The sequence below is a fragment of the Dasypus novemcinctus genome, chromosome 3, assembly GCF_030445035.2.
Source record: "Dasypus novemcinctus isolate mDasNov1 chromosome 3, mDasNov1.1.hap2, whole genome shotgun sequence".
In the NCBI taxonomy this organism is placed as follows: Eukaryota; Metazoa; Chordata; class Mammalia; order Cingulata; family Dasypodidae; genus Dasypus; species Dasypus novemcinctus.
The window spans coordinates 128,631,082-128,657,185 of record NC_080675.1 but is presented as its reverse complement, the minus strand read 5'-3'; the positions used below and the strand labels follow the sequence as shown (position 1 = coordinate 128,657,185).

The 26,104-nt window shown below is 39.4% G+C and overlaps 1 protein-coding gene across 1 annotated transcript in view; it reads right to left on the bottom strand.

Moving 5' to 3' along the window:
- PIGB (phosphatidylinositol glycan anchor biosynthesis class B) overlaps positions 1–26,104 on the bottom strand; it is a 68,933-nt gene that overhangs the window by 21,195 nt on the left and 21,634 nt on the right. Inside the window, exons 7-8 of the mRNA XM_058294240.2 lie at positions 16,393–16,444; positions 14,116–14,327 (exon numbers count right to left, since the gene is read on the bottom strand). Coding sequence (XP_058150223.1) covers positions 14,116–14,327; positions 16,393–16,444 — 264 coding nt within the window. The remainder of the gene's footprint in view (positions 1–14,115; positions 14,328–16,392; positions 16,445–26,104) is intronic.

Here is a 26,104-nt window from a genome sequence, read left to right as displayed (position 1 = left end):
AAGCCTGTGTTCCCTGAATCCGTGCAACCCACATTTCGCAGACCTACAAACCCTGAGTCCACATTCTCCCGGGCCTCTGGTTCTTGAGCCCAGCACTCCCAGAAACCCAGCACTGCCCTACCCCTTTGGTCTCCAACTAACTCCAGAAGTGGGAGGATTTAGGTGGGAGGTGCAGAGGGGCCCAAGGAGTGCAGGTTCAATTTTCTGGTCACCCCCCTTTTACTGAGTTTGGAGGAGCATAGCAGCTGACTTGGGGAGAGCCTAGGAAGAGAGAAGAGGCAAATCTGCTAAGAGAGCCAGATTTATCTAAATGCCCTGGGATAGGACACTTGGTCTAGAAGAAGGTGGAGTCAGAAAAGTAACTAGCCCTCCTGTAGCACAACTAAGGGAGAGGGACAGTAGGATGTGCTTTTCAGGCTTCCAATACCATATTTAGCGTTCCTGGCAAGAGGTGGGTACTCTCTCTCAAGAAATTAAGACACATTATTTTCTGAGGTGAGTTGGTTCACCAGAGACCCATTTAAATCTCCTATGGGAGCCCTCACACAGCCTTCATACTACTCTGGGAGAGAGGGAAGTGAGGAAGGGAGAAAGGGGGAAGGTCAGACTCCTAAGCAGTTTATTCAATTGCAAAGAGGATTCCTTGCCTGAGGTCTTATCTGGTCTTTTTTGTTGGTTTGTTTTCTTGTTTCTCTTTTCTCTTTATCCCCTCCACGGGCCACCCCTGCCCTTTTTTTCCTTTCTCTTGCCTGCTTTTTCTTCATTCTTTCTTTTTCCTTTTTGTTTTCTTATGTTAGGTGCTGGTGACAACATTTCTTATTTGCTGTGCTTCCTCATCCACGATTTCCTCTTTTCTTTGTGTACTGATTTTGACTACCAATGCTAGCCCCTCTACTTTACAGCATTCTATCCTTCATCATTTACTGTTTCTCTTACATTCCACTTCTCTTTGTTTAGCCCCCAATAGTTCTGACTTTTTACCTCTAATACCTTTAATCTGTTTTCCATCTTTTATTCACTCTTTATATTACTGTCCTTTCTTTTCTCTTTCCCTCTCTCCTGACCACACTGGCCTTGTAATTCATACTATATTCCTCCCCATATTCAGTTTACTATCTCATTGTAGGTACTCCACTTTTTTACTGTTATAACTCTACACAGCTTATATGAGTTCATTGCCCATTCTCCTGGATATGTCCATTCTCCTAGATCCACATAGTTCTTCTGCTAGCATTCACTATCAATACTACCATTGAATTTTTCTTTTCTTACCCCTTTTGCTTTCTCTGCCCTAATATTTTCCTTCAAGGGAACTTAGCCAACAACAAGGAAACAGAATAAGAAGAACAAAGTGTCAAAGAGAAGACTTAACATGCACACAAAAACAACAACTAATTAAACCCTGAGAGGAAGAAGCTAATCAACTGAATAAACCCAACAAAATAAAATGCCGACCAGATAGCAACAAAAACTACAGACCATACCAATAATCAGGAAAACATGGCCCAATCCAATGAACAAACTAAAAACCAAAAAGAGAAGTGGAACATCGAACAATTAATTAAAGCTCTCAAGACATATATCATGGATCAATTTAATGAAGTGAAGGAAGTGATTAAGCATATTAAGAAAACACTTGGAGAGCATACTGAAGAAATTGTAATCACACACAGAAAGAGAATGGATATGATGAGGATCAAAAGCACAATCCAAGAAATCAAAAACAGACTCTCAGCAAATAACAGCAGATTTGAAGAGGTAGAGGAAAGAATTAGTGATGAGGAAGACAGTACATCTGAAATCAAACAGATAGTAGAATTAATCGGTAAAAAGATAGAAAAAAATCCAGTAGGGATTTAGGGACCTGAATGACAATGCAAAATGCACAAACATGCACATTATAGGCATCCCAGAAGGAGAAGAGAAGGGAAAGGGAACAGAAGGGGTGTTGGAGGAAATAATGGCTGAAAACTTCCCAAACCTATTGAGGGAGATGCATGTTCATATCCAGGAAGCACAATGCACCCCAAACAGCATAAATCCCAACAGGCCTGCCCCAAGACGTATACTTGTCAAATTATCCAATGCACAAGACAAAGAAAATACTAAAACAGCAAGAGAAAAGAGAACCATCACAAACAAGGGAGGCTCCATCAGATTAAGTGCTGATTTCTCATCTGAAACCATGGAGGCAAGAAGGCAGTGGTATGATATAGTCAAGTACTAAAAGAAAAGAATTTTCAACCAAGAATACTCTATCCAGAAAAGCTAGCATTAAAAAATGATGGAGAATTCAAAATATTAAGATAAACAGAAACTAAGAGAGTATGCCAACTAGAAATTTGTTCTTCCAGAAATACTAAAGGGAGTTCTACAGGAGAAAAGAAAAAACCAGGAGAGACAGAGTTGGAGGAGAGTGTAAGAACAACTAAAAAGACAAAAAGAGGAGGAAAAAAATCAACGTATGACAAACACAAAGTCAAAGAAAATATGGCTAAAATAATAATTCCTTGAAAGTAATAACACTGAAAGTCAATGGATTAAACTCACCTGCCAAAAGATTCAGACTGGAAGACTGGATAAGGAAATATGACCCATCTATATGCTGTCTACAAGAAACCCATCTTAGACCCAGGGATTCAAGGAGACTGAAAGTGAATGGCTGGAAAACAATCTTACAGGCAAACAATACCAAAAAAGGGCAGGAGTAGCTATATTAATATCAGACAAAATAGACTTTAAATGCAAAACTATTGTGAGAGACAAAGATGGACACTACATATTAATGAAAGGGATAATCTTTCAAGAAGAAAGAACAATCATAAACATTTATGCCCCTAACAAGGGCGCCTCCAAATACATGAGGTGAACACTGGAAAAACTAAGGGAAGGAATCGATACCTCTACAATTATAGTGGGGGACTTTAACACACCACTATCACCACTGGACAGAAAATCTCAAAAGAGAATCAACAAAAAAACAAAGACTTTGAACGATATATTAGAGGATCTGGACCTAATAGACATATACAAAACATTACACCCAAATACAGCAGGATATACATTTTTCTCAAGTGCACATGAATCATTCTATAAGATAGACCATATGCTAGGCCACAAAGAAAGTCTCAATGAATTCAGAAAGATTGAAATCATACAAAATAATTTCTCTGACCACAATGCAAAGAAGCTGGAAATCTGCAAGGACCAGAGACCCAGATTTGGTAACAAGATATGGAAGCTAAATAACACACTCTTAGAAAACCAGTGGGTCAAGGAGGAAATCTCAACAGAAATCAATAACAACCTTGAAACTAATGAAAATGATAACACAACATATCAAAACTTATGGGACACAGCAAAAGCTGTACTGAGAGGGAAATTCATAGCCATAAATTCATACATCAAAAAAGCATAAAGAGCTAAAATTGAAGAACTACTGCATAATTGGAGGAATTAGCAAAAAAACAACTAACACCAAAGAAAGAAAAAAGAAAGAAATAAAGATCAGAGCAGAACTAAATGAAACAGAAAATAAGAAAGTGCTCGAAAAAATAAACAAAACAGAGCTGATTCTTTGAGAAGCTCAATAAAATTGACAAACCCTTAGCTAGACTAACAAAGAAAAAAAGAGAGAAGTTTCAAATACACAAAATAAGAAATGAGAAAGGGGATATCACTACTGACCCCACTGAAATAAAGACTATATAAGAGGATATTTCAAAAAACTATATTACAACAAGAAAGACAATTTAGCAGAAATGGACAAATTCCTAGAAACATATAAGCAGCCTACACTGATGAAAGAAAAAATTGATGATCTCAACAAACCAATCACAAATAAAGAGAGAATGAGTCATTAAAAACCTCCCAACTAAGAAGAGCCCTGGGCCAGAAGGCTTCACAGGTGAATTCTACCAAACATTCTAGAAAGAACTAACACCAATCTTGCTTAAACTCTCCCAAAAAATAAAAATAGAAGGAACACTGCCTAACTCATTTTATGATGCCAACATTACCCTAATACCAAAGCCAAACAAAGACACCACAAGAAAGGAAATTACATTCCAATTTCTCTAATGAACCTAGATGCGAAAATCCTCAACAAAATACTTGCTAATCGTATTCAACAACACATTAAATGAATTACACACCACAACCAGGTGGGTTTCATTCCTGGTATGCAAGGATGGTTCAAGATAAGAAAATTAATTAATGTAATATACCACATAAATAGATTGAAGGAAAAAAATTACATGATCATATCTATAGATGCAGAAAAAGCATTTGACAAAATATAGCATCCTTTCTTGATAAAAACATTGCAAAAGATAGGAATAGAAGGAAACTATCTAAACATGATAAAGGGTATACATGAAAAACCCAGAGCTGACATGATTTATAATGGTGAAATCCTAAAATCTTTCCCTCTAAGATCAGGAAAAAGACAAGGATGCCCACTATCACCCCTTCCAGTTAACATTGTGTTAGAGGTACTTGCTCAAGCACTGAGGGAAGAACCAGATATAAAAGGGATCCAAATAGGAAAGGAAGAATTCAAAATTTCACTATTTGCAGATGACATGATCCAATACATAGAGAGGCCCGAGAAGTCTACAACAAAGCTTCTAGAACTTTTAAATGAGTTCAGTAAAGTCACAGGTTATACGATCAATGCACAAAAATCAATAGCTTTTCTGTACACCGATGATGAGCAATCTGAGGAGGAAATCAAGAAACAAACGCTATTTACAATAGTAAATGAAAAAATCAAATACCTAGGAATAAATTTATCTAAAGATATAAGACTTATACACACAAAACACACAACACTGTTTAAGGAAATCAAAGAAGACCTAAATAAATGGAAGAATATTCCCTGTTTATAGACAGAAGACTAAATATTATTCAGATGTCTAGCCTACCAAAACTGATCTACAGATTCAATGCAATCCCAATAAAAATCAACACAGCATTTTTTAATGAATTAGAAAACCTAATTATGAAATTTATTTGGAAAGGAAAGAGGTCCCAAATAGCCAAAGACATACTGAAAGAGAAATATGAAACTGCAGGAATCACACTACTTGACTTCAAAACATACTACAAAGCTACAGTAGTGAAAACGGCATGGTATTGGCACAAGGATAGACACTGACCAATGGAACCGAATTGAGAGTTCTGATATAGATCCTCATATATACACTCATCTGATTTTCAACAAGGCCACCAAGCCCACTCAACTGGGAGAGAATGGCCTCTTCAACAAATGGTGCCTAGAGAACTGGATATCCATATGCAAAAGAAGGAAAGAGGATTACCATCTCGCACCTTATATAAAAATCAACTCAAGATGGATCAAAAACCTAAATGTTAAGAGCCAAGACCATAAAGACCTTGGAAAATAATGTAGGGAAGCATCTACAGGATCTTGTAATAGAAAATGGCTTCATGAACCTCACACCAAAAGCACAAACAGCAAAAGAACAAATGGATAAATGGGACTTCCTCAAAATTAAAGCCTTCTGTACCTCAAAGGAGTTTGTCAAGAAAGTGAAAAGAAAGCTTACCCAATGGGAGAAAATATTTGGTAACCATATATTTGATAGGAGACTTATATCCTGCATCTGCATATATAAGGAACTCCTAAATCTCAAAAATAAACGGACAACCCATTTAAAAAATGAGAAAAAGATTTGAACAGACACTTCTCCAAAGAAGAAATACAAATGGCTAAAAAGCACATGAAAAAATGCTCAAAATCACTAGGTATTAGGGAAATGCAAATCAAAAATACAATGAGATACCATCTTATTCCCATAAGACTGGCAGCTATCAAAAAAACAGAAGACTACAAATGCTGAGAGGATGTGGAGGAATGGGAACACTCATCCACTGCTGGATGCTGGAATGCAGAAGGATCCAGCCATTCTGGAGGACAGTTTGGCGGTTTCTCAAAAAGTTAGCAATAGACTTGCCATATGACCCAGCAATTCCACTGCTGGGTATATACCCAGAAGAACTGAAAATAAGGACACAAACTGATATATACACACCAATGTTCATAGCAGCATTATTCACTACTGCCAAAAGATGTAATCAACCCAAATGCCCATCAACATATGAATGGATAAATAAAATGTGGTATATACATACAATGGAATACTACTCGGCTATAAGAAGGAATAAAGTACAAACACATGTAATAACATGGATGAATCTTGAGGACCTTATGTTGAGTGAAGCAAGCCAGGCATTGAAGGACAAGTACTACATGAACTCTCTGATATGAAACACACAAACAAAGCTGTCTCAGAGAGCTAGAGACTGGAAGATAGGCTTAATGGAGTTCGGCAGGGGGAGAGGAAGGTTGTGAGCTGATGCCTACATAGGTGAAGTCTATGATAAGCTGGAAGTAATTATTTGTATAGGAAAGTGATAAGATGGTGGCATAGGGATACCTTTGCGGGCTTTGCGGGCTTTGCAGGCTTGAGGCGGACTAGGGTTGGGAAGATAGGTCAGATGGCCCAAAGAATTGGGGGAGGCATGGGGGGAACAGTTGAATATGGGACACTGTCAGGTATAGGGTTGAAACTATAATGTTGAGAAAATTAATTAGAAAATATAATAAGGAAGGATTAGGTGTTTAAGGTGCTTATGGGCGGGCATCTGGTACAGGGGCAGGCTTCTAGGGAATGTGTGAGTGCTTATTTTGTCAGAGTGTGTTATATCATTGGGTGGAAACCCATACAATGAGTGTAACGGTGTACCCACATCCTGGGGAGACATGATGTTCTCAAACAGAGGGAATTGTGTCCCTTGAGAGAATTGGGGGCTCCCAATCAGTTAGGGCAGTCTAGTATGTTAAGCCCTCAGCAATGTTGCAAGTACCTGTAAATGTGGTCCCTGAGGGGAGAGGGAAAGAGGTATAGAATAGATGGAAGCAGGGCAACTGGGGGGCAATGGAAATGCTCACGATCACAGAATGATGGATATAGGACATGTTAACTTACACCAAAAGCGTATAAAAGTCTATAAGCTAAAATGTAAACCATAATGTAAAACATAAGGAAACAAAATTTTAAAAAGAGTACAGTCTAAAATATAAACCATAATGTAAACCAAAATAGAACCATTTTTGATAGCTATGTTTCAAAATCTGTACATCAGCTGCAGCAAATATAACATGAACATGTAAAAAAAATCATTGCTGGGGAAAAGGGAAAAGGGTTTGATGTTGGATAAATGGGAGTCCCATATATTGGATATGTGTAATCTAAAAGTTTTTTGAGAGAAGTGGATTTGGCTCAACTGATAGAGCATCCACCTATCATATGGGAGGTCTAGGGTTCAAACCCAGGGACTCCTGACCCGTGTGGTGTGCTTGCCCATGTGCAGAGCTGATGTGCGCAAGGAGTGCCGTGCCACCCAGGGGTATCCCCCATGTAGGGGAGCCCCACGTGCAAGGAGTGCACCCTGGAGAGTTGCCCCACATGAAAAAAGCACATCTGGTCCAGCAATGATGCCACACACGGAGAGCTGATGCAGCAAGATGATGCAAGAAAGAGACACAGATTCCCGGTGCCACTGACAAGAATGCAAGCGGACACAGAACAGTGAATGGACACAAGAGCAGACAATATTGCAGGGGGAGGGGAGAGAAATAAATATTGAAAAAAATAAATAAAAGTTTTTCGAAGACAAAATTAAAAATTAGAAAAAAAAAGAAAGGATGTAGACACTGAGAAGAAAAGAAAAGAGTCTTGCCACTGTACATACAGGGCAACACCTATTACAGTGATGAAAGGCAAGATTTTAAAAACAAAGCTTTATAATATTTTTCATTTTTTAATGTACCAATTTATTTTTATGTTATTTTAGTATTTCTAAATTAGCATAGGGAAGCGGATTTGGCCCAATGGATAGGGCGTCTGCCTACCACATGGGAGATCCACGGTTCAAACCCCGGGCCTCTTTGACCCATGTGGAGCTGGCCCACGTGCAGTGCTGATGCGTGCAAGGAGTGCCGTGCCATGGAGGGGTGTCCCCCATGTAGGGGAGCCCCATGCACAAGGAGTACACCCCGTTAGGAGAGCTGCCCAGTGCAAAAGAAAGTGCAGCCTGTCCAGGAATGCAGCTGCACACACGGAGAGCTGACACAACAAGATGATACAACAAAAAGAAACAGAGATTCCCAGTGCCGCTGATAAGGATAGAAGCAGACACAGAAGAACGCACAGCGAATGGGGGTGGGAGGAGGGAGAAATAAATAAATAAATCTTCAAATAAATAAATATGTTTTCAATTTCTAAACTTTAAACCCATCACTATATTTCAATTTCCTATTAATTGAATTTGGCAATATATTAGGCTTCATTGTTGAAGTTTTGGACCACAGAGAGGTTCAACTATGGCAGGGGAGGAACACTGGTATGGGGTGTTATTGATGGGGAGCACATGGGTGGGAGGGAGTTCTCCAGGGCATGTATATAGGGGACATAAAAATGTTCTGATATATGTTGGGTATTTTCATAATAGTTACAACATCAACTGAGGAAGTGCTGAGCTCCTACCCAGGGGAGCTCTGTCACATTCCCCAGTGGAACAGCAATAATCCCCCAAGTGCAATGACAAAGACCAACAAGGAAGGATGGTCCAATAATGAGCCCTTGATACTGATGACTATGCTTATGAGCCTGTGTGCCTGAAATATGCACTAGGCCTAGAGCTGCGGTCACCCCTCGGGCTGAAGTGTGGTTTGCTGGCCTGGCAGGGGAGCGGCCGCGGTAGGCCTAATTCCGCTGCCCCCATAATAGGGTGGCTGGTCGGACTCACCGCCACCCCTGAAGGAAGCTCGGCATGGGCGCAGAGTGCCCTCGGGTCTCCCCTTCTCGGCAGCCATGCTTCTGCGGCCGCCCCTCCTCCCGGATGGCGCCACACGATGCCTTGTGGGGCGGCACCCTTCTTCTTCCTTCTCCCTGCGCAGGCGCAGGGCAGAAAATTCCAGTCTGCCCTTTTCCCCTCCCCCGACAGCAGCAACAGCCAGGTGTGGGCGGAAAAATCCAGCCCGCCCTTTTCCCCTCCCCCGACAGCAGCAACAGCCAGGCGTGGGCGGAAAAATCCAGTCTGCCCTCCACCCCAGCAACAGCAGCCACCAATCCCTAAACCCTGCCCCTTCCCCCAGCAACAGTGACAGCCAATCCCTAACCACCACCCCTCCCCCGTCCGGTACCGCCCACTGACCTTTCGCCGGCAACCAATCAGAACAGGGCGTGGCTTCGACCAATCAGCCTTCCCCAGCCCCTATAAAACTGTTGCCTCTCCCTCAGTAAAGTGGACTTGCGTGTTTACCTTGTCTCCGCGGTAGTTCTTCTGCCGTGCGCCCTCCAGTCCTGAGAGCCCCCGACAAGGGCCTGGCCTCCCTTGTCCCCAGTTCGTCGTCTGCTTCTCCAGGCGACCCCTTCGTCGCCGGCTTTGCCGGGCGACCCCTTCGTCGCCTGCTTCTCCGGGCGACCCCTTCGTCGCCGGCTTCGCCGGGCGACCCCGTCAGCCGAACCGCGCAATCCCTTGTGAGACCGATCCCTCATCTGCTGCCGGACCGACCCCTCGTCCCAAGCGGGACCGACCCCTCGTCCAGAGCTGGACCGACCCCTCGTCCGCAGCCAGACCCCACCTCTACCGACCGAGCAAGCCGCCGCATAGAGCTGCAGGGTGCCTAAGAGTTACCTCCTGAGAGCCTCCATGTTGCTCAAATGTGGCCACTCTCTAAGCCAAACTCAGCATGTAAATGCATTACCTTCCCCCCAGCATGGGACAAGACTGCGGGGATGAGCCTCCCTGGTGCCAAAGGATTACTACCAAGCACCAGCTTGATGCAACTAGAAAGAGACCTTGAATAAAAGGGTCAACTCAGACTAGTAGAATATCTCAGCCTACATGTAGGATCACGTGTTAAAAACTGCTTTTTGACCCTGAGTAAAAGGGAGAAATGGCAAAGACGAATGAATTTATATGTCTAAGAGTCTTCAAAAAAGAGTCAGGAGGTCATCAGAGGGGTCACACTTACACATGCCTCAGCAGGACTCCAGAGATAGCCAAAGCAGATACAACTCCAGGTACTGGTTTTCCTCATGGGTACAGAGACCCACAGGTTCTATGGTCATGGCAGATGGCTCTGGAATTCAGTGCTGTGTGTGTCAGTTGGCCCTACTTTGGAATTTGTGTTCCTGAGTGTGATGGAGTTGGATTCAGATGTGACCTTTCTACACATGCCTCTTCTGTCACATTTAATGAATCTGTGGTTGGCAGTAGGGTTGGTGTGTACTCAGATTTGAATCTCTGGATGGTCCATGTGCCAGCTGGGCCCTGAGCCTCAGCAGAGTTGCATCTCCTATGCTCTGGTTCATTGGACTTACCAGGTCAGCTAACAGGGAGGTGAAGATGGTCAACCATCACACGAGGGAACCGAGAGTGCATAAAGCTGCAAGCAAGAGAACTGCATCCATTATCCATTTGGAATCTAAGCCCCCTCTTGATGTAGAAGTGGAGTAGACATCACCATCCCAGGGTCCATAGGATGGAGGAATAAAATATGGATTAGAGTGGACTTACTGATATTCTACTATGGAACTATTGTGACTAGTAATAGAAGAAATTGTAGCATTAAGGTGGAGAAAGTGGTGACAGTAGTTGCTGAGGGCAGGGAGAGGGAAGAAGAGATGAGATGTGGGGTATTTTGGGGACTTGGAGTTGTTCTAAAAGATACTGCAGGGACAGATGCTGGACTTCATATATCCTGCTATAACCCACTGAATGTACTGGGGGAGAGCGTGAACTATAGGGTAAACTATTATCCATGTGGTGCAGCAGTGCTCCAAAATGTGTTCACCAAGTGCGATGAGTGTGCCACAATGATGCGGGAAGTTGCTGGTGTAGGAGGAGTGGGGTGGGGAGGTAAGGGGTATATGGGAACCTCATATTTTTTAATGTAACGTTTTTGAGAATACAATTGACAAAAATGATGGGGTTGGTGGTTGGGGAGTGGGTTGTATGAGAATCTCCTATGTTTTTTAATGTAATGTTCTTTGTAAGCTATTAACTTTAATAAAAAAAAAGAAATTAGTGAAAACCTAAACAAATGGAAAGACACTCCACATCCATGGATTGGAAGACTAAATATCATGAAGATGTCAATCCTACCCAAATTGATTTATAGATTCAATGCAATACCAAAAAAAATTCCAACAGCCTACTTTACAGAAATAGAAAAGGCAATTACCAAATTCATTTGGAAGGGAAAGTGCACCCCAATAGCCAAAAGCATTCTAAAAAAGAAGAACTTTGTGGGAGAACTCTCACTGCCTGAACTTGAAACATACCAAAAAGCTACAGTGGTCAGAACAGCAAGGTATTGACATAACAACAGACACATTGATCAGTGGAAGAAAATTGAGAGTCCAGAAATAGATCCTCACCTCTTTGGTCAACTGGTTTTTGACAAACCTACCAAGTCCATGTTACTGGGACAAAACAGTCTCTGCAACAAATTGTGCTGGGAGAAATGGATATCCATAACCAGAAGAATGAAGAGGACCCCTAGCTCACTCCCTATACAAGAATCAACTCAAAATGGATCAAAAACCTAAATATAAAAGCTAGTATAATAAAACTACTAGAAGAAAATGTAGGGAAACATCTTTAAGATCTTCTGGGAGGTGGTGGTTTCTTTGACCTTACATCCAAAGCATGCACAATAAAAGAATTACATAGATAAATGGGACTTCCTCAAAATTAAACATTTTTTTAAGGAGCTATTGGGGATTGAATCCAGGACCTCTTACATGGGAAGAAGGTGCTCAACCACTGAGCTATTTCCACTCCCCAATGATAGTTGTTTTTTTTGGTTGTTTTAATTTTAGGAGGTACCAGGGATCAAACTTGGGACCTCTTATATGGGAAGGTGGTGCTCAACCACTTGAGCTCCCCCAAATTAAATACTTCTGCATCTCAAAGGACTTTGTCAAAAGGGGAGAAAATATTTGGAAATCACATATCCAATAAGGGTTTAATGTCCATGATATATAAAGAGCTGCTACACTAAATAATATATTGCAGGGACAGATGCTGGACATTATATATCCTGCCGTAACTCACTGAATGTACTGGAGGAGAGTGTAAACTACAATGTCAACTATTATCCATGTGGTGTAGCAGTGCTCCAAAATGTATTCACTAAATGCAATGAATGTGCCACAATGATGAAAGAGGTTGTTGATGTGGGAGGAGTGGGGTGAGGGGGGGTGAGGGGTATATGGGAACCTCTTATATTTTTTTAATGTAACATTTTTTGTGATCTATTTATTTTCAAAAAAAAAATTTAAAACATTGATGGGGTGGGGGGTGGGGAGTGGGGTATATGGGAACCTCTTATGTTCTTTAATGTAATATTTCGTGTGATCTATTAACTTTTAGAAAAGATAATAATAATAAAAAAAGAGCTGCTACAACTCAACAATAAAAAGATAAACTACCTGATTAAAAAATGGGCAAAAGACTTGAAAATGGGAGTGGATGTGGTTCCAGGGGCTGACTATCTGCTTCCACACAGGAGGTCCTAGGTTTGGTTCCTGGTGCCTCCTATAAACAAAAACAAATGAAAAGAAAACCAAAGCAACCAACTGGGGGAGCTGGTATGGCTTAGTGGTTGAGTGTCGGGTTCCCACTAAGAAATCCTGGGTTCAATTCCTGGCCCTGGTACCTCAAAAAAAAAAAAGACTTAATAGACATTTGTCAAAGAAGAAATACAAATAGCAAAAAACACATGGAAAAATGTTCAATATCACTAGCGATTAGGGAAATGAAAATCAAAGCTACAAAGAGATATCATTTCACATCTATTAGAATGGCCACTATTAAAAAGTCAGAAAACTAGAAGTTTTGGAGAGGATATAGAGAGATAGGAACACTTATTCACTGTTGGTGGAAATGTAGAATAGTATGGCCATTGTGGAGGACTGTTTTGCAGTTCATAAGGAAGTTGAATATAGATTTCCTGCATTATGGAGCAGTCCTGATCCTAGGTATATACCCAGGAGAACTAAGAACAGTGACATGAACACACACCCACACACAGATGTTCATAGCAGCATTATTCATGATTGCCAAAATATGTAATGAACCCAGGTGTCCATCAACAGATGCCTGGATAAACAAATTGTGGTGTATACCTACAATGGAATATTATGCAGCTGTAAGAAGAAATGAAGTTGTGAAGCATAGGACAACATGGATGAACCTGGAGGACATGTTGCGTGAAGCAAGCCAGACACGAAAGCACAAATATTGTATGACTGTGCTATCATGAACTAAATATATTGTATAAATTCATGGAGTTAATTAGTAGAATATAGGTCACCAGAAAATAGAATGAGGTTAGAGAATGGAAAGCTGAGAATCAATCTGTACAGAATTGGTAAAACAGTTGTTTGTAAATCTTTGGAAATGAATAGAAATAGTAAAAGCCTATCATAGAGTTTGTAACTAGCAGTGCTACTATATGGGTATGACTGGTTGAAAGGGGAAGTCTAAGATCATGTATTTTACTAGAAGGAAAGGTAAAAAAATGTCACAAGGGACTGTATAGCATTGCAAAACTTCATATGAAATATGAGTATAAGTAATATTACACCCATAAGAGTTTTCCTTGAAACTATACAAATGTATGTTAATGTTACAAGATGTTAATATCAGGCAATCAAATAACCAAAGCAAAATATGGACAGTAGTAATGTATTAATAATATTCCATTGAGGATTAAAAAAATAGAAAAAACTGTTTGAGTAAAATGGTGGTATGTGGGAACTCTCTATTTTCTGCATGATTTTCTGTAAATCTACAACTCCTTTAATAAAACATAAATATGTAGAGTGCAATCCTTGGTAAACAAAGTATATATATCTGAAGTATTCACTCCATCTGATCACTAGCATAAGTACTCCTACTGTCTGCTAAATAATCCCTACTATTAACCATAAGAGTTAATTCATCTCCCAAAGATAAAGTTTACTTTCTGAAGAATCAAGCTAACTTATTTTCTTGGTAACATTTAAATCTTACCTATAAACTAGCAGTGTCCATAACACAGTCACCAGAAGTATCCGGTATCTCTTTGGTGATAGAAAGCAGCCATGAATAAAGAAGGGTAAGTGGGTACCCAAGATAACTGGAAATCCTTGACTGAAGTACCAATGCCATGAATGAGAACCATAAAGTGTTCCCAAATTCTGCAGCACGTTAAATTTCAAAAAGTTAAGTTGAACCAAAGTCCACTATCATAGTTGAAGGAAAAAGAAATAGAAATATGTTAGTGCCATGTATGAATTTGGGATGAAGAAATTTGACAGAATCTTAACACTAAATAAATAATTAAATCTAAAAACCAGTTTATACCAATTTTGATTTATGACCATATGAACGCAAGCTTAACTATTATTTTTTCTGCTTTATGCATTGATGTGTTCTTTGGTAATGTATAAAACACCAGGTTTTTGAAATCCAAAGAATAAATGTTTATACTTATTTTAATAATGCAAGTTTTATATCCAATTAGAGGTAGAGGGGCCTCAAAATTAATTTTTATGAGATTGTATGTCACTATATAAAAATTTTTACTTTAGTAAAATACTTTTTACTTTAGTAATATACTTTAGTAGTATATATCTATTAAGAAAAAGCTTTGAAACATTACAGTTTGAATTACCACACAAAATAGACAGCAGCACCAGGAGTTAAGATTAACAGTTAAAATAACAATAATAGTTAACACTAAGTACTTATTTGTGATAGGCACTGTTGTATTCACTTTACATACATGTATTCATTTAATCCTCCACCAACTTAATGAGGTAGATACCATTATTTTCAGATAAGGACATTGTGGCAAAAACTTGGATCAAGTAGGTATTAAATAACGAGGGCACAAGGCTTCAAACCATGGCAGTCTGATTCCAAACCTCCTAAGTGACTATCTGGTGTGTGAGGGTGTGCACACACGCACATGTGTGTAGGTACTGGGACTGAATCTGGGACTTCGTATAAGGGAAGCAGGTGCTCAACCACTGTGCTACAATTGTTCCCCTCATAAGTGACTTTTAAGGGGGGAAAGGGAAATTTAAAAATAGCCAAGGATAATGGCTAAAGTCATGAGATTTTAATCTCAAACCAAATACCTGAAGATTATTCTGGTTAACCTGGAATTTCCTTAAAGGTCGAATAAAATCATTAAAAGTTTTAACCATTATTTACAAATCTGACAAAAATGAAGGTATAATTCCCAGTCCTAAAACAGACTCTTTTGATGATCAATTAGAAATAAGTAATTTTGTTACATAGAAAGCATACCAAATCGAACCAAAGGCATATTTAAGAAGCTGTTTTTTTAAAAATGTTTCCTCTTGGGAAGTGGCTGTGGCTCAATCAGTGGGGCTCCCATCTACCATTTGGGAGGCTCTGGGTTTGCGTCCCAGGGCCTCCTTGTGAAAGCAGACTGGCCCGCACACCGCGGAGGGCCGCCGGCCCACAAGTGCTGTGGAGAGCCAACTCAGTAGGGTGATGCAACAAAAAGGGAGACAAGTAAAAACACAGAAGAACGTGCAGCGAATGGACACGGAGCAGAAAACAAGCAAGCTGCAAGGGGGGGGGAATAAAAATAAATACAGACACACAGAACGCACAGCAAATGGACAGAGAGAGCAGACAGCAAGCAATCCGCAAGTGGGAGGGGGAATTAAAAAAAACGTATCCTCTCAGTATCTTTAAAAATAATAATGTTTTTGTTCCTAAATCTTGATGGATTAAAAACTCGGGTTGAAAGAAGGGGATGTAGCTCAAGTGATTGGGCTCCCATCTACCATATGGGAGGCCCAGGGTTCAATTCCTGGGTCTTCTGGTGAAGGCAAGCTGGGCCAAGCAGGAAGCTTGCCCCTGCGGAGTGCTGGCCCATGTGGCAAGCTGGCTTGAGTTAGTGCTGACCCGCACAGGAATGCTGGTCTGTGTGGAGAGCTGGCATAGCAAGATGACACAACAAAAAATGACACAGAAAAGAGACAATAAGAGACCCAGCAGACCAGGGAGATGAGGAGGCGCAAGAAATTGAGTGCCTCTCTCCCACTCCAGAAGGTCCCAGGATTAGTTCCCGTTGCCACCCAAAGAGAAGACAAGCAGACATAGAAGAACACACAGCAAATGGATGCAGAGAGCAGACAGGAGGGGGTAGGGTGCGAGGCTGGGGAATAAATAAATAAATCTTTAAAAGAAAGAACAAAAAACCCAGGTTGAGATTTCAGTGCAATAAATGGGTAGATTAAAAATGCTTATTAGTTTATTTTTACTTACTTGACCAAAAAACACACGATCAATTATCAAAGACAAACCCAGAGTGATAAATCTGAAAAAAAAAAAAAAAAAGAATGGTGATTTTTCATTTAGAACTTACAGAAAACCCAATATTAGCATACTTTTTAAAAAAATCAGGGCCTTGCATTAAATGTCACTTTAAAATGCTTTAAAATTTCATCAACTGAATAAGTATATATTTTGAAAAGTCTTTCATTTGACATGAAGCTGCATTTAAATGAAATTTCAAAAGTAATAAACACTATTATCTATTGCTACATAACAAATTACACTAAAATTGGTAACTTAAAACCACAAACGTTTATTATCAAGAGTTCCATGAGTCAGGAATCCAGGTGAGATTTAGCAGATTGCCTCTGGCTTAGTGTCCTATGAGTTGCGGTCAAGCTATCAGCTGATGTTACAGTTTCATCTGAAGCTTGACTAGGACTGGAAAGGAGTTCCAAGTTCATGCATGTGGTCGTTGGCAGGGCTTGGTTCCTTGCCACATGGCCCTCTCCATTATGCACACCATGGGAGCTGGCTTCCCCAGTCTAAGCCGGTCAACAGAGTGGGAGAGCACACCCAAGATGGAACCAAGTCTTTTTATAACCTAATCTTGGAAATGACATCCCATCATTTATGCTGTATTCTATTCCTTAAAACTGAATTAATAAGTTCAGCCCATAGTCCAGGGGAAGAGATTATATAAGGGCATGAATACAAGGAGGCTGGGACCAATTGCAATTATCTCAGGTTACAGAGAAGTATACCCTAAATATAAAGCTCCGTGAATCATCACTGTATGAACACAGCTGTGTAACTGCCGTACAGATCAGGGTAGAGAACACTACCAGTATTCCAAAAGGCATCCTCACCCTCCGACCAGTCAACACTCATCCATTCCCCAAAGCTAATCACTATCCTGATGTACTTTGTTTTGAATTTTATAAAAATGGAATCATACTGTATATACTTTTATACCCATTTCCTTCAATCATTGTATAAGATCTAACTATTTTTGACACATGTTGCAGTAGTTCATTGTGTAGTATTCCACTGGATGAATATTCCAGAATGTATTTATCTATTTTCCTAATGATAGATATTGTGTTTTCCGTTCTTAGCTATAATGAATACTGCTGCTATGAACATTCTTATGCACATCTTCTGGTAACCACACACACATACACACATACACACATTTCTGTTGGTTACATACCTAGGATTAGAATTTTTGGAACTTTGGGTATAAGTGCAATCACCTTTACAGTTTTCCAAAGTGTATCAATATACATTTCCACAAGGAATATATGAGGGTTCTACATCCTGTTTTCATACTGTTTTTTCTGTAGTAATACCTTATTTTGGCTTTAATTTGCATTTCCTTAATTAAAGTACCTATTAAAGCTTTTGATCATTTCTCTACTGATTAATCTTTTTCTCTATAGATTTTACAAGTTCTGTATATAATCTGGATATGAATCGTTTGTTGGTTTATGTGTTGCAAATATCTTCTCATAGTCTGTGGCTTGCCTTTTCACTCTAATAATTGTGAATCTGGTGAACAAGTTTCAAATTTTAATGTATTCAAATATATTTATTATTTCCTTTATAGGAAATGGAGCTTATTGTGTACTATTTAGGAAATCTTTGCCTGCCTCAAATTCATGAAAATATTCTTCTATATTATCTTGCAGAAGTGCCACTGTTTTACCATTACATTAAAATCTATAATTCCTTTGGAATTTTGTTTGTGGTGGGAGGTAGGGGTCAAGATTAATTTTTCCATATGGATTGAGACTATCCTTTCTCTACTGCAATGCAGTATCTTTGTCATAAATGAAGTGATGGTGTAAGTTTTGGTCTGTTCCTGGACAGTATTTTGTTTTACTATTCTATTTGTTTACTGGTCTATTAAGACTAGATTGTCTCAATTACTGAAACTTTAATAAGTGTTTGGTACCTACTAGTGTAAATCCGCCAAAATTTTTTTCTTCAAGATTATTTTAGCTGTTCTTCGCCTTTTGCATTCCATTAAAAAATTCAAAATCAGCTTATCAATTCACACAGCACCTACTGAGATTTTAATTGAGATTGCATTGAATGTATAGATCAATTTAGGGAGAATTTGTTCTTCTATCCATGAACATGGTCCATTCCACCATTTAAGCCTTCATTAATTTTTCTCAAGAATATCTTGCAGCTTTCTGGGTAAAGTACTTGTGCATCATTTATTAGATTTATTCCTATTGCATGATGCTTTTTGATGCCATTGTAATGTTAAAACGGAAAACAAAGGTTACATTTAATTTTGACATTTTCTGACTAAAAGTAAAGTTGCAGAAAAAGTACAAAGAATTCTTGTTCTTCAACCAAATTCTCCAAATGTGGACATCTTAACACATCTGCTTTACTTTCTCTCTCTTTAAATATGCATTTTCCCCTGAACTGTTTAAGTTGCAGATATCGTGCACCATTATTCTTAAATACTTCCATTAAGTCTTTCCAAAAAATGAGACTATTCTCCTGCATAAAACACAAACCATCAGAATCAGAAAATTAACATTGAGTTTTTACCATTATCTAATTTACAAACCTTGTTCAGATTTTGCCAGTTTTCCCAATAATGACCTTTATAGCAAAGGAAAAAAAATCCTGATCATTTGTTTCATTCTCATCTTTCTGTAATCTCCTTTAATGCGGAATAATTCCTTAATCTTTCACTGTCTTTAATGACCTTAACATTTTTGAACAATGCAGGTAATCATTTTGTAATATATACCTCATTTTGGGCTTGGCTGATGTTGTCTCATGATTAGATTCAGGGTATGCATTTCAGTAATAATACCACTAAAGTGATGATATATTTTTCTCAATACTTCAGGAGTCCCAAAACACTGGTTGGCAAGGTTAAACTTTGGTGCTGTCTACCAAGTTTCTCCACTGTAAAATTACCATTTCATCCTTTGTAATTAATAAGTATCTTACGGGGATACTCTGAGACTATGTAAATATCCAGTTATTCCTCAAACTTTCACCTACTAGTTTTAATATCTAAATGCAATTAATGTTTGCATATTGACCTTGTATCAAGCAAGTATCCTGAATTTATTTGCTAATCTAGAAGGATATTTTTAGGGTCTTTTGGATTTTTTTTTTTAAGATTTTATTCCTCTCCCCTGCCACCCATTGTCTGCTCTCTGTGTCCACTTGCTGTGTGTTCTTCTGTGTCTGCTTGCACCCTTGGTGGCACTGGGAAACTGCGTCTTTCTTTTTTTGTTGTGTCATCTTGCTGTATCAGCTCTCCATGTGTGTGATGCCACTCCTGGGCAGGCTGCACTATTTCACACAGGGCAGCTCTCTTTGCAGGGTGCACTCCTTGCATATGTGGGGCTCCCCTGTGTAGTGGTACAGCACTCTTTGCGTGCAGCAGCTCTACGTGTGGGCCAGTTTATCACACGGGTCAGGAGGCCCTGGGTATCAAACCCTGGATCCTCCCGTATGGTAGGCAGACACTCTATCAGTTGAGCCACATCCACTTCCCTTTTTTGGATTTTTTACATAAACAATCATGTCATATATTTTTTTCTTCCTTTCCAACCATTTATTGTTCTTCCTGCCTTATTGCATTGGCTAGGACCTATGTTGTTGAATGGGAGTGGAGACCATCGTTGTGTTCTTCCCTAGTCTGAGAAGAAAGTATTTTAATATTTCAACATTAAGTATGATTTTTGCTCAACATTTCATAGAAATCTTTGACAGAATAAGGAAGTCCATTCCACTGTCAGTTTGCAAGGCTTGTTTTTTAAAAAATCATAAATGGGCTTTTAACTTTATCATATGCTTTCTCTGTGTCTACTAAAATAGTCATATGAATTTTCTCTTTTATCCTATTATTGTCATGAACCATACTGACTGAATTTTGATATTAAACCTACTTCATGTTCCTGGAATAAAACCAATTTTACTTGTGATGTTTTCTCCTTTTTGGTGTATATTTGGGTTCAATTTGCTAATATTTAAGATTTTTACATTTATATTCATGAGAGATATTGATCTATAATTGACCTTTTCTATAATAATTTCCTTGTTAGATTTTGGTACTGGGCAATGCTGTCTCCATTAAAGGAGTTGAAAAATCTTTTTTTTATTCTCTGGAAGAGTTTTATGTGGAAAGTGATGTTTCTTCTTCCTTAATTTAATGGTAGAATTTACCAGTGAAGCTGTCTGAAGTTAGCATTTTCTTTATTTGAAGACCTTAGTTACATATTCCATTTCTTTCATATATTTGGTACTATTCAGACTTTTTTTCTTCTTTTGTCAGTTTTTGTGAGCTGTATTTCCCTAGGAATTTGTCCATTTTGTAAAGTATCAGATATATTAGCAAAAAGTTGTTTATGACATCTTATCTCTTTATTTTTTAAAGATATTTTATTTATTTCTCTCCCCTTCTCCCTGCCCCGCATTGTCTGCTCTCTGTATCCATTCACTGTGTCCGCTTGCATTCTTGTCAGGCGGTACCAGGAATCTGTCTCTTTTTGTTGCGTCATCTTGCTGCATCAGCTCTCTGTGTGTGCTGCACTGGTGTGGGAAACTGGCTTACGTGTTCCTTATTGTAAGTGTAAATTACACCTGTTCTACTGTAGATGTTGCAGTTGTTAGATGTTGCAGTTGTTCCCTATCATTGTAGATGATGTTGCAGTTCTAATAGGAAACAGTTGCTTGGTAGTTTCCAATAAATACGAGGTGTAAACTAGGGTTGAGGCTCTCAGTTTCAGAAGCTGTGCGTCCCCTGGTCCCATCCTTTTTTTTTTTCCCTTGGTCCCGTCTTTATCTCCTCTCTTGTGTCTCTCTATTCTTCTATTTCATAAAGTTCTGCACTGCTCTCCCTTCAAGCCAACCTATCACTGAGCTGATCACAGCAACTGGCACCCAACGTGGGGCACAAAGGGAAAAAGGCTCGCAGCAACTGGTACCCGACCAGGGACCCGAAGGGAAGCTCAGTAACTGGTTCCTGAACAGGGACTCGAAGGAAAGAAGGATTGCCTCAGGCGAAACTAAAGTTGGTGTGAAGGCACAGAGCCCAGAGTAGTTTGGAAAGCCTTTGAAGTCCTCAAGGGTTTGCTTGCATTTCCCCAGGAGATGGAGAACATCCTGTGTGGGTGCCAGCTCGACAGATGGAGCCATGCCATGGATGCCAAGAGACAACAAAAGTTCCTGTAGAACAACCCTGGAAGAGACAGCAGCTGAAAAGCATTTCCAAACTAATTCTTAAAACTCAAACCCAAACTCTGTCTGAAAAACCTTTAACTTGGTGCAATGATCCACTGACCATGGAATGGTCAACAGGTAAGCCAGTTTCCCACAACACAGCCCCACTCCTGGTTAGGCTGCGTTTTTTTCTCACAGGGCGGCTCTCCTTGCAGGGTGCACTCCTTGCGCATGGGGCACCCCTACGTGGGGTTCACCTCTGTGTGGCACGTGCGTGCGGCAGCACTGCACGTGGGCCAGGAGGCCCTGGGTACAGAACCTTGGACCTTCTATATGGTAGACGGATGCTCTATCAGTTGAACCATATCCACTTCCCAACATCTTATCTCTTTAATGTCTTTATGATCTGTATTGATGTCCCCCACTTCATTCCTGTCTTCCTAATTATTGGTGAGATAATGTGGCTACTGAAAGGCAACTGTACTATTTTTAATTTTAAAAAGTGACTGACAAAATAATATCCCAAAATTTTCAAGACTGTGTAAAAGGTAAACAGAAATAGTTCCACATATATTAGACTTTTTCCTGAGTAATTCAAAATTTTCCTATACATTTAGAGATTCTCTATTAAGGTATGGATATGTAACTAGTTTTTCTTTTTCCTAGTTTTAAAACACTTTTTATTATTCATATTTTAAGGTATTGCTTGTATCTTAAAATTTTTAAAATTGTGGTTATAGATATATGACATAAAATTTGCCACCTTAACCATCTTTAAGTATGAAATTTAGTGTATTAAACGCATTCACAATCTTGTACAACTTTCACAACCATGTTACTAAAATGTTCTCATCACCACTAATAGAAACTCTATATCTATTAAGCAATAACTACCCATTCCAGCTCTCCCAGGCCCCTGTAACATCCATTCTACTTTCTATCTCTATGAATTTGTTTTCTAGATATTTCAGATAAGTGGAATTATACAATATTTGTCCTTTTGTATCTTGCTTATTTTACTTACCCTAATATTTTCAGGGTTCATCAATGTTGTGCAATGTATCAGAACATCACTTTTTTTTATGGCTGAATAATATTCCATTGTATGTGTATTTATTTTCTTTATTCACCTGTTGATGGACACTTGGGTTGTTTCTACCTTTTGACTATTGTGAACAGTGGTGTACAAGTATATGTTTTAGTTCCTGTTTTCAATTCTTTTGGTATATACATAGGAATTGAATTACCAGATCATGTGGTAATTCTCCCTTTAACTTTGTGAGCAACTGGTTATTTTTAAAGGGTGCTCAATAGGTAAAAGGCTGTTACAGTGTTCAAATGTGGGCACAACTCTATATATTGAGGGTTGAGATTATGAGACTAATTAGGACTGTGATTCACATTTGTTCTGATGTCAAAGTATTTTCACCTATATTATCTCAATTGTTCTTTTCTCTTCAAAGTAAATAACAAATATTTTGATCTATTTGAACAGGCTCTTTCAGGTCTTTCCTTTTTAAGCATTTTGATTCCCTGGCACTTGCAAACTCATATTCACTCTTGATGTTATCTGAAACATCAACTGCTATATAAAGCTTCTACTAACATTCTCTATGCAGGTAGAATTAGGTTCTTTATCATCTGTTCTCCTACAGTATTTTGTTATACATCCCTCCATTATAACACTTTACATTGTTAGGCAATAATTATTACATCTTTTCCCCAGCAGACTTTATTGGGAGCAGATAAGATATCTTAACTACTTCTGAATCCTCAAATGCTTAACATAAAGTAGGTGTTCAATAAATATTTGTTAAGTGATAAATTATATCATATTACTGAGACTAAAGAAATCTCCCTCAGCTGGCCATGCGCAGCGCTGATGCGCGCAGGGAGTGCCGTGCCACGCAAGGGTGTCCCCCGCGTGGCCCCCACGCGCAAGGAGTGCGCCCGTGAGGAAAAGCCGCCCAGCGTGAAAAGAAAGAGCAGCCTGCCGAGGAATGGCGCCGCCCACACTTCCCGTGCCGCTGACGACAACAGAAGCGAACAAAACAAGACGCAGCAAATAGACACCAAGAACAGACAACCGGGGGGGGGGGGGAATTAAATAAATAAATTAATTAAAAAAAAAAAAAAAAAAAAGAAATCTCCCTCAGTGTAAAAGCATATATGATCAGGCCCCTGCTACTGTTTGACCTCATTATTATGTTCTTCCAAGCTCACTGCCCATTAGCCACACTAGCATTCTTGCTGTTTCTTGAACATGCTGAGTACACACATGTACCAACATCTTTGTACCTGCTTTGCATAATTTCAATCTTTTATATTTATTGAGAGCTGCATTGTCCCTAACATGTGGTCTACCCTGGAGAAAGATCCATGGGCACTTGAGAAGAATGTATAACCCACTGAGTTTGGATGCAGTGTTCTATATATGTCTGTTAGGTCTAATTTGTTTATCATATTGTTCAAATTCTCTGTTTCCTTGTTGATCTTCTGTCTAGTTGTTCTAGCTAATGATGTGAGTGGGGTGTTGAAGTTTCCAATGATTATTGTAGAGATGTCTAATTCTCCCTTCAGTTTTGCCAGTTTGCCTCATGTATTTTGGGGCACCCTGGTTAGGTCCCTTTTATTAATATATAATGGCCTTCTGTATCTCTTATAACTTTTTTGCATTTCAAGCCAGTTTTGTCTGATATTGGTATAGCCACCCCTGCTCTTTTCTGGCTACTATTTGTGCACAGTATCTTTTTCCAACCTGTCACTTCCAGCCTGTTTATATCACTGGGTCTAAGGTGAGTTTCTTGTAGGCAGCATATAGATGGCTCATACTTTTTTATGCATTCTGTCAGCCTTTTGATTGGGGAGTTTAATCCATTCACATTCAATGATACTATTGTAAATGCACTATGTACTTTCTCCATTTTACTCTTTGGTTTTCACATGTCATATTTTTGTCTGTTTTTTGGTTATTTTTTCTGCTATTTTTTCATCTATACTCTCCTCCAAGCCTGTCTGTCCTGTCCTTTTCTTTCAGGTTCTAAGGCTTCCTTTAGTATTTCCTGTAAAGCTGGATTCTTTTTTGCAAACTCTCTTAGTTTTTGTTTGTGACTATTTTATACTCACCTTCATATTTAAAGGACAATTTTGCTGGATAAAGAATTCTTGGCTGGCAGTTTTTCTCTTTCAGTATCCTAATTGTATCATACCATTGTCTTCTCGCCTCCATGGTTTTTGAAGAGAAATCTGCACTTATTCTTAGTGGGTATCCCTTGTATGTGATGGTTTGCTTCTCCCTTGCTGCTCTGAGAATTTTCTCTTTTTCTTTGGCATTTGACATTCTGAGTTGTATGTGCCTTGGAGTAGGTCTGTTCAGATTTATTCTGACTGGGGTACAGTACTCTTCTTGGACATGTAAGCTCATTTCTTTTGTGAGAGTTGGGAAATTTTCAGCTATGATTTCTTCGAATACTCTTTCTGCTTCTTTTCTGTTCTCTTCTTCATCTGAAACTCCCACATGTATCTTGTTGCATTTTGTGTTGTCATTCAACTCTCCAAGCCCCTGCTCAATTTTTTCCATTCTTTTCTCTCTTCAATTTTAGCTGTTCTGCCTTCAGTATCACTTATTCTTTCTTCTATCATTTCAAGTCTGCTGTTGTATGCCTTAAATGTGTGGGTTTTTAAAAAAGATTTATTATTTATTTCTCCCTCTCACCCCCACTGTCTGCTCTCTGTGTCCATTCTTCTGTATCCACTTGCATTCTCACCAGCACTGGGAATCTGTCTCTTTTGTTGTGTCATCTTGCTGCATCAGCTCTCCGTGTGTTGTGGCACCACTCCTGGGCAGGCTATGCTTTTTTTGTGCAGGGTGGCTCAATGAGGGGCACACTCCGTGCGCGAGGGGCTCCCCTACACAGGGGACACCCCTGCGTGGCACGGCACTTCTTGCGCACAGCAGTACCCCATGTGGGCGAGTTCACCACATGGGTCAGAAGTCCGTGGGTTCGAACCCTGGACCTCCCATATGGTAGGTGGAAGCTCTATCAGTTGAGCCACGTCCGCGTCCCTCAAATGTGTTTTTGATCTCACTATTGTGCCTTTCATTCCCATGAGCTGTTACTTTTCTATTCAGGATTTCAAATTCTTCTTTGTGCTCACTCAGTATCTTCTTTATGTCATTTCTCTTTTGGCTATATTGTCTTTTAACTCATTAATTTGATTTTGGAAATTTGTGCATATCTCACTGATCAGTTCTCTCAAATTCTGCATCTCTTTTGGGGCTGTGACATATTCCTTTTCTTGGGCCATGTCTTCTATTTTCTTAGTATGGGCTTGTAATTTTTTGCTGATGGATAGGCATCTAATTAGGATGTAGTTTACTCAGATGCTCAATTTCTTTCTCTTTTGTAGGGATTTAGTGGCAGGAGTCTGTGTGTTACCATTGATCTTTGATTCTTGGCTTGACCTGAATTGTTAGGATTGTCCTGCTGATTGCTCA